The 9,657-nt window shown below is 37.1% G+C and overlaps 1 protein-coding gene across 1 annotated transcript; it reads right to left on the reverse strand.

Moving 5' to 3' along the window:
• Nucleotides 1-5,928: 5,928 nt before the first annotated feature.
• LOC105223155 (homeobox protein bagpipe) lies at nucleotides 5,929-8,475 on the reverse strand. Its single transcript, XM_019989223.3, has 3 exons — nucleotides 7,502-8,475; nucleotides 6,804-7,294; nucleotides 5,929-6,653 (listed from the first exon to the last, which is right to left on the reverse strand). The coding sequence occupies exons 1-3, from the start codon at nucleotides 8,109-8,111 to the stop codon at nucleotides 6,189-6,191; spliced, it is 1,566 nt and encodes a 521-aa protein (XP_019844782.2). The 5' UTR covers nucleotides 8,112-8,475; the 3' UTR covers nucleotides 5,929-6,188.
• Between the last annotated feature and the right edge of the window lie 1,182 nt (nucleotides 8,476-9,657).

Raw genomic sequence — 9,657 nt, forward strand, 5'->3', positions numbered from 1 at the left:
ATATACCTGTATAAGAACTGTATTCTAGTATTACATCGAGTATTGCCTTGAGTATTGAGACTCTGTGATCTGGGGGGTTGGGAAAATATATACTGCAAGGAATAATAGACTCTAAATATCATTAAAAACAATTACAGTAAGTCACTAGATTTATTTCCCTTTCCTCAAATCAACTTTTCTCAACTGCGCCACTGTGCTCTTAAGTGGCACTTCATAACCTTGACCCAAACACTTAAGAAGTCGAGCAGGTCCATCAATTGCAAATAACTACTTGTACGCACATATGTACACATGCAACTGTGCAAACATGCATATTGTAAGCATTCTGCTTCCATTTTATGGCATGCCACAATTTTTCCACTTTTTTGATTACAAAATTTTTAAAGCATTTCTATTTGCAACTGTAGATTTTCAATTGTAAGCCAATTATTACTTAAAAACAACATTCCGTTATGAGCTTGCGTTGCTTACGATTGAACTAAATTAAAATTTTAATGCAAATTATAATCGAAGCCACTTTAAAGTAATGCAAATACAAAATTGGGAAATAAAACCAAAAAAAAAATAGAATATTTGTGCTACACGAACTGATACAGGATCGTTTCCGTAAATTTCACAAATTTCATTGGTGGCTGCGTGGCATTCTTAACTTTTTGATACAAAAATTTCAAAATTGAGCAAATTTCTTCATTATTTTCAGTCATTTTTGAACAACTGTAACTTTTTTCAACTTTCCTCAATTAATTTTTTTTAATTAAATTAAATGAAGCTTAAAATCTCACTTTTCCAACACTATATACTCGTAGTTAGACACAATGTGATTGGTAGCACTGGAGATACATATACAACCGCAACGACATCTACTGACAAAATACGAAAAGACTTTTTCGACTACCCAATATAAATATTTTCAATGCGATATTAGATTACCATTTATTCCCATATATGAAATTTTGGAAATATGTCTTTTAAACCCTTGACAGATAAAGGCACAATAGCCCTAAGGTCGCGGTGCAATCTTCGTCTACTTATCTTACCCTATGCAGGATATATGTATGTATTAAGTTTGCAGGGATGTTTATAACACTCAGAAGGAAATACGTTATTTTTTATCTTCAAAAAGCTGCTTAATGGAAACGCCTAAATCGGACCACTATAGGATATATGTATGTATGTATGTAGCTATGATACAAAAAAAATGTTCAAGATTAACTTTCTGTTGGACAAACTTTTTTATTTGACGAGATATCTTCACGAAATTTCGCCTGGATTATTTCTCAGAGCAAAGGTATATTCTCCAAATAAAATGTTAAAATCAGACATACAAACTGAATATTGCCATACAAACTGAACGATCAAAATCGAGTTCTTGCATTGAAACATTTTTATTTGTGAAGGGTATTCCAGCCCAAGTTAACGTTTTTCTGTTTCTTCTGACTTTTCAGAACTTAACTTATAAACATAATAACACTTAATTTAAAACAAAAAAGTTCAAATACATGGCTTATAGCTTAAAGCTCAGCTCCACCCACTTTGAGATCACAAAGCACCGCCCTTGTAGTAATCTCCAGCGCCTTTTTGCTTCATAAAGCCACTCATGTCATGATTGATTGCTTATTTTAACGCACTACACGCCACAATATGAGCAATAATTTAGTCCGATGCGATCATCGGTTCCATTAGTCGCATTAAGTGCTTTGCTCTAATTCAACTACAAGTACCTAAATATTGAAATGTACATATGTACATATGTATGTGTACATGTACAAGTGCAGATAAGAACATCCTTGCATTGAGCAAACTGCTTGCATTTTGCAATTGGCAAAAACAAAAGCATAGCACTTACATATACACACATAAATATACGTATACATACATACAGTACTTGTGCAAGTATGTATATTAAGCCATATGCGGGCAATTTAACGTAACTTATGACCGTATTAGCGCAATTATAGCAAACTTTTCTGGCTTTAGAAGCGAACGAAAAAGGAAAGAGGCTATCATCGGCTACGCCGAAGCGGTTATACCTTTCACAGGTCCATTTATTATAACATAAAAGTGTATAAAGGTATTTTAATCTTGATCGGTCAGCTTTGTGTGGTAACTATAGACCGCAGTAGTCCGATCTGAACAACATGGTGGGAGATTATGGAGATTGGCTTAGATAATAGCTTGCGCCAAGTTTCGTGCAGATACCTTATCAAAAAAAGGAAACCAAAAAGGGCTTGGTTTTGATCAGTCAGTTCGGTCAGCGTGAAAAATATTGGTAGTCGAAAAGTCTTTTCGCATTTTGTAAATAGATGTCCTTGCAGTCGTATGTATATCTCCAGGGCATTCTGAAAATTTCGAAATTTCGATTTACACTGATGAAAGTTTTACACTGTTAGAATAAATAATGTCTCTAGCGGAAAAATAGCAAAAAGTGGTCAACCAAAATGATACATATGTACATATTTGTTTATTTATTTATTAGTATACATACATATGTATATAAATATAAAAAATTAGTTGAAAATTGTTTAGAAATGCGAAAAGCCTTTTCCGACTATCCAATATATTCGAAGATTGTAACGTTGACAATAACCTATGAAAAATTCCCTGAATATTTGTCAAATAAAAAGAAGAATTTCCGACCGTTTAGTTTGCTCTATGCTATAGTGGTTCTATATCGGCTGTTCCTACAAATGAGCAGCTTCTTGAGGAAGGATGCCCACGTCCATCCTAATTTCTGCTAGATACCACAAAAACTATGGGCCTAGTATATATGTACATACATATGTACATACAGTCAAACATACGGACACGGTTTACAGTTTATACAAATCGTCCCGCTAATCATTTAAATATATTTTTCCAAGGTCTCTAACAACTCCTCCTAGGTACTACCAACTGCACACATAGCAAACTCAATATAGCTTGTTCAGGGTATAAAAATTACAATTGCCTCTGAATTATAAGCGAATAGCCAAATACAAGTACTAAACAGCTAAATCATTGAAGAATAATAATTAGATCTTATTGCGGATGTGCCGATTAAAAGTGAAATTTAATTTATAACTACATATGTATGTATGTGTTGGTGTTTTTATCTTTTTAAATGGAAAATCTCGAACACAGAAGCTACAAATTTTCTTCAAGTACTTGAATTAAATAGGAATGTAAGTTTCTGTGCGATTGTTTTGCACTATTTTTAATTACTAGCCTTTTACTATATGGAAGAGTTTGTTTATACGTAATTTATAGTTTCTAAAATAAAAACATATGTTAAAATATACATACATATGTATATATATGTTACACGCGCGCACACACACCCAAACAAATATATAGGCATTCATTTGCACACCCACAACTTCCGTTTCATATAAAATTATTACCGTTGTGTTTACTGTTAGCACCTCTAACAACCATTGGAAAAGCGACACAACAACAGTGGACAGACCTCCTGCTACTCACACATACACAAACACACACACACACTATAAGGCGCATTGAAGTGGTCAGCCGATGTGTTTTAAAACAGTTTTAGAACAATTTTAAGGCAGTTTTATCGCTCTCGGCTACTCTTTTCACACACATGCGCCTACGACTGTGTTATTTAATTTTGTATGCTGGCTAATTAATTATAATTGGTCAGACTGTTTTGACAATTCTAAGCGTTGTTGTCGTCGTGAAGTGTGTCTCATTGTGTCAGCGTGTCTCGCCAAACACAAGTGCAACAGTGAGCGTATTACATACACTTGTGATGCCGCTTCAGCCCACCCAGACTACTTTGCCGCAAGCAACACCAAATAAACACCTTAAGGAGTTACATGAGTTTACGGGTTTTAAGAAATCGAATTTTATTTATTATCTTATCAAATTCTACAACACCTCTGGAATATGGTCCTAAATGTTTAAGTTGATCCGGGTAATAGTTTCGGAGATACAGATTGAGAACTTGGCTCGAGGCTAGCTGGGCTAAGAGCGCCGTTTTTAAACGCGTTTTTCTCGAAACTGTGTTTTTGAAGTCGGTTGGCAAGATTCCTCTAGAACTACTCAACCGATCTTCATGAAATTTTACACAGGTCTTTTAGATACAATTCTTAAAGACTTGGAGGAAGGATTCTTTTTTCAATTACAAAAAAAATGTCGCGAAATTTTCTTTGAAATTTTAATTTTTTTGTTTTTGTCTGCCAAAAATTAAATTTTCAGTTTTTTTGCCTTCGTCCAAGTACTAAGCTAAGGTTTTACCTAAAATAAGTTTTTTTTTAACTTTAGATCATCCTGTAAAGAATTATTCTACCAACGCGAACGCATCTTTTTTCCGAGGGATTTTTTCAAAAAATTTCAGAAATTCTTTGCTAATAGTGTAATAAAATTTAATTTTTTGTATGAGAAAGAAGAAAAAAAGTTGTTTTTTACCCGAGGAAACCCTTGCAACCCCTTAAAGCAGCATGCATAAAATAAACCCAATATGGATTTGTTTACCGAAGAACTTTCTAATTTATGTGAAACAAAAATACTTCTATAAATGAGAGATACATATGTCATTGTGGGAGCTATCCACAGAAGTCAAGTCAAGATTAAGAAATAAATGCAAATTCAGTTACTGTTTAAGTAGTTTTCAAAAATTTTGTTGTCAAAATATGAAAATCATAAATAATTCTACAGCAAGGGCGGATTCACGGGGAAAGTAAAAGTTTTACGTTATTTCCATCATAAGTGACTTTCGGCGAAAAAAAGACTTGCAAGTACAGAATTATATAGATCCAGGTGCTTTTAAAAATAAACGGTGTATTACATTTAAATGTCCTGTATAATATTAGATATCTTCCTCTAGAGAAAGATATCGATCAAACTCATTAATGATAAACTCTTTCAAACAATAAGGCTCTAAGAGATCCAACTGATTGTATCTCAGCAGGTTGTTCATGTAGAAATCAGCAGGATAATAAATTATTAAAATTACTTAGTTCTACATAATAGACGCTCTTGACGGATCCTTATTACCACATGAATCGTCTGTGAAATATTGTGTTGAGTGTTTGGAGGGATTGGAAAGGAATCATCCAGTAGGAGCTGCTCCAGCCTGGTCGAACGATTGATTCTACATTTTGCTGTCAACAACTGATGAGATTGAAGCAAGAAATCGAAAAAAACGGCCAGAACTGATCAACAGAAAGGGCTTCCTCTTTCATTAGGACCGCACACATCTGTGACTCGACAAAAACTGGGAGAGCTTGGCTGTGAAGTTTTGATCTATCCACCATATAGCCCTGACCTTGCACCATCGCACTACCATTTGTTTTGGTCAATGCAGAACTCTCTTAAAGTAAAATTGCCTTCAAGAGAAGCTTGTGAAAATTACTTGTCGCATTTTTTCGCCGAGAAACCAGTGAAGTTTTACACAGACAGAATAACGTTTCTAGAGGAAAAATGGCAAAAAGTGCTCGATCAAAATGGTACATATTTGGTTCATTAAAGTTTGTTATAAATATAAAAAAAAATATACGAAAATACTTTTTATATCCAATGTACATTTAATGAGAAGATTTTCCGAAAAATAGTTTCATAGAAATTTTTCCCAATCACGTATGTAGCAAATTATCTCTTTATATGACCGAAACGAGATCGGCCATTTTCCTTAATGTTTGTACGAAAAATCGTATAAAAAGTTCGCAAATGCAATAACAACGAAATATGCAAAATAAGAGGCATTGGTAAATTTTTGAGCTAAAGGTCCTAAACAAATCATCTCTTAATTAACACATTTTTTTAAGATTTTGAGGAAAGAACGAACTACTTACGATTATATATATTTTTTTCCAGTTCGCCCAATGTTGCAAGAACACGCAAGAAGCTAAGTGCGTGCGGGATTCTAAAACTTGGATTCCAATTTACATATATATTATAATATTCAAGGAAAAATGCACAAACTTCTGTTATTGAAGGTAATTTTATTTTTCAGTGCGTTATTTCTTTTCACATATACATATTTCTAAAACTTAAATAAGCAACTAACTAAAATTAATTACAATTCTAAAAGTACATATGCCCACTAAGCCAATTAAAACTTTCACTATCACAAATTTTGTTAATTTTTTATCATATTATTTGCTAGTTTTGCAACACTGTGCCACACAAATTTTTACATTATACACACAAAACAATGGTTTACTAAGACGCGTTATCTAACGGATCATCTAATCTATTTCCACATTCTCATCACAATCCTCCGTCGTGGCGGAGTGCGTCTCAGCGCAGCTTTCCGTATCCGCAGACATGGCTGATGTCAACATGGCGCCAGTGGCATCGATGGCCGTTGGGCTAGAGCATGATCTCGATGGGCTGCTGCTGTCGCCACTGGCGAGCGGGTTGCCATGCGTGGGTGATGAGGAGGCCGAGGAGCATTGTATGTAGCGCATGCCATGCTCCATTTTAGCGAAATTCAATGCATTTTTTGTGATGTCAAAACTGTTGTTGTTATTGTTGTTGTTTGTATTTGCGTGATTTCCCGCGGCGTGAGCGCCAAAGCTGCCAGCAACTTGAGCATTCACCGACGACTGGCCGGGCGGTGGTATGGGTTGTGGTATCTTCGTCGCTTGCGGATAGAAGTAGGGAAATGATACTTGAGGCAATGAGACACCAACGCCATAAGCCATTTGCAGCTGTAATAAATGAAAACAAAAATAGCAAATATTTTTGTTAGTTAATGTTTCTTAATATTTTTTTTTTTAATATATTTAAATTGTTAAACTTTTTTAATAAAAAAATTGCACTTAAATATTAAGTCAGCAGTAAAAATTTCGTTTGCCTACCTGATGGCGATAAATATGCAGCAGCGCCGGATCAATGCCATGCGTCGGCAACATGTGTGCATAAGCTGCAGCTGCTGCTGCCGCCGCCGCACCGCTGCCGTCCTCGCGCACCAACACCTGCACCGGCACACGCTTCGTGGCGGCGCTCATTAGCGCAGCTTCATGCTGTTGAATTTGCTTGCGTTTCGTCTTGTAACGGCGATTCTGGAACCAAATCTTCACTTGCGTCTCGGTCAAACGCAGATTCTTGGCCATTTCGGCGCGTTCCGGGCCGCTGAGGTAACGCTGCTGTGCGAAACGACGTTCCAACTCAAAAACTTGCGCGTGACTAAAAGCGGCACGCGAACGCTTTTTGCGGCTCAACGAACCGCTGAGCGTGTCTGTGTCGTGTAATGTAGGCGAAGTGCTGCCCATGCAGCTGTTGTTGGCAGAATGCGCAGAGGCGCCACCATAAAGCGACAACATTGGCGGTGGCGGTGAAGACTCAGAGTCTAAACATCAAAAATATTAAAAAAAAAGAAAAAGTTATAGTAAATATAATATAAGAGTTTTACTTGCTGAAAATTAGTTTGTGCCAGTTTCAAAAATTTGGTCACCAACACTTGTCTATTAGCGCGTCTAACAATGCACCACAATGTTTCGCTTGCGCTAATGCATTGCCGCCATTAAAAAGCTTTTAAAACTTTACGCCAACGTACCTGATTCATTGTTGCTGCAGCGTCGCATGTCAATGGGACAATCGCGTCCGCCAACCAAACCCCCCGCGCCGATATAACCGAACTTTCGCGCTAGCTGGTAATCGCTATGATTGTTATTCTCCAAGGTGGCCATGTAGTACGGCATGAAATCGTTAGTTTCACTACTGCAGCCTTGTGTGCCGCCCGCTCCGCGTACCGCCGCTGTGGGCGCCGAGTATTTTGTCACTGCCGTACGCATTTCGCAAATTGGACTCGGATTATTGGAGGAGTTGCGCGAGGCACTGTTCTCTAAAGCAGCATTTAGTTTGCTGCTATTAAATTCACCCGCGCCGATATGGCAACACGATGCGGACGTTTTCAAACCGTCTTTCAATTCACGCACCTGATTTTGACGAAAGTCGGCGACGGCTGCCGCTTCCGCGTTAAACGACATTTCCGTGTCGGAGAGTCGCCGCCGCAGCTGTTGTTGTTGTGCTGCATTTAGGCTATTGTTGTTGCGCGTTAAAATATCATTTATGGAAAAAGGTGTTGTGAGTGCCGCCTTACTAAGGCTCACTAATGCACCACCGCCACCAACACTATGACCACTGTTCTCCATATTCGTTAACATTCCACAACCTTTTCAATCAAATTTGTTTTTTGTTTAATTTTATTGATTTTTTTTTTTCAATTTTGAAATATTTATCGCTTTGCAAACTCTCTTTATTTCAATATTTATCAACAAACACTCTTCGAACTATTAATTTTGTATGTTTCCACATAACCTTTGACACGTCCGTTAACGTCTGCTCATGCGACACCATTGAACAAACTCACCACGCACAGTTAGATTTTAAATACTTCGATCGCACTTGGTAGCGTTCACTAGGTCGCCCGCAGTCAGAGCACCAGCGCTAACACCAGCACTCAGCCACCTCCCGTTTATGTGGCACTCGAGTGTTTTTCCGCCGAGTGACCCTTAAGCGGTGCCGCTGTTGCTGTACTCGCAATAGTGGCGTCTCTATGGTAAATGCAGTGAATTGTTCTATTTTTATTCAATACCCACATACTTACATTTGCATGTAAACATACATACAGACACACTCCGATCATCTCAAGCATCTCAGCAGCCCCACTTTGAGTGCTTTTCCAACTCAATTTCTGATTCGTTTGCTGCCTACAGCGCTCATGCGCCGCACAGCGTCTCTGACATCTTTGCACTGTTCGGCTGTGGTTGGTGCTCTTGTGCCGTGCGTAGCGGTAGTGGTGGTGTTGGCCGCTGATTGGCTGTGCACGAGCATCATTGTGCTACCTCAAGTGATTTATGAGTGCAATTATTACCGTTAGCATCCAATATGGTGCGAGCAGACGCGTTGTTATTGTATTCCCATTGAGTGACTACTTTCATTTGTTTGCGGTTTCGTAAATTGTGTGATTTAAGAATTTGGGTGACTTTAGTATTTATGCGATAAATTGTTTACACATATGTACATGCATGCATACATACATATTTATGCGCATATGTTGGGAAAGCGAATTAAAAAAAGATGTCAATATTTTCAACATTTACCCAGTGCTTTGTATGTTCAAACTAGACAAGCTACTCGACTAATTGGGGCACATTGGCTTGCGGCAAATCATCGAAATGCTATACATCGTAACAGGTGGAAGTGACGTTTATATGTATAAATAAAAACTGTCAAATTTAATCCGATTTGCCAAAAAAAAACTATATTTTCCTTCAAATAGACTATTTTTGAGTCAAAACGTTTACAAAGGTGTCCATACACTTCGGCTTCGGCAGAGATAGCCTTCAGTGTCTTCAGCAAATCCCTTTCAGTGGATGAAATGGACTCATGGCACATTAACCGAAATGAATTTTTCAATGCGGTGGTTAAGTGATGGATGGTTTCACATTTAGCCAAAAATATCAGTTACATGCCGTTATTCCATTGGAAACACAAAATTTCAAAACAAAAATATTTCTACAATAGTAATTTAATTAAAAATATTAAATAATCAATTTGTAATTATTGATGACTTTTTGAAAAAATTGCATATTTAAGTTTTGAACATACATACATATGTATGTCAATTGTTAAGTGGCAACTTTCGATTTAATGGTACTCTAGTGGTGAAGAGTCGATTAGGCGCCGTTCGCAGCAATACGGACTAAC

The sequence above is a fragment of the Bactrocera dorsalis genome, chromosome 2 (assembly GCF_023373825.1).
Source record: "Bactrocera dorsalis isolate Fly_Bdor chromosome 2, ASM2337382v1, whole genome shotgun sequence".
NCBI lineage: Eukaryota > Metazoa > Arthropoda > Insecta > Diptera > Tephritidae > Bactrocera > Bactrocera dorsalis.

Bases quoted from the DNA above. Each gene is read 5' to 3' on its own strand.
- LOC105223155 (XM_019989223.3), bottom strand. From the start codon at position 8,111: ATGTTAACGAATATGGAGAACAGTGGTCATAGTGTTGGTGGCGGTGGT. The intron at 7,295-7,501 runs GTACGTTGGCGT...TTTGATGTTTAG, and splicing joins CTGCAGCAACAATGAATCAG to ACTCTGAGTCTTCACCGCCA. The intron at 6,654-6,803 runs GTAGGCAAACGA...CATTTATTACAG, and splicing joins TGCATATTTATCGCCATCAG to CTGCAAATGGCTTATGGCGT.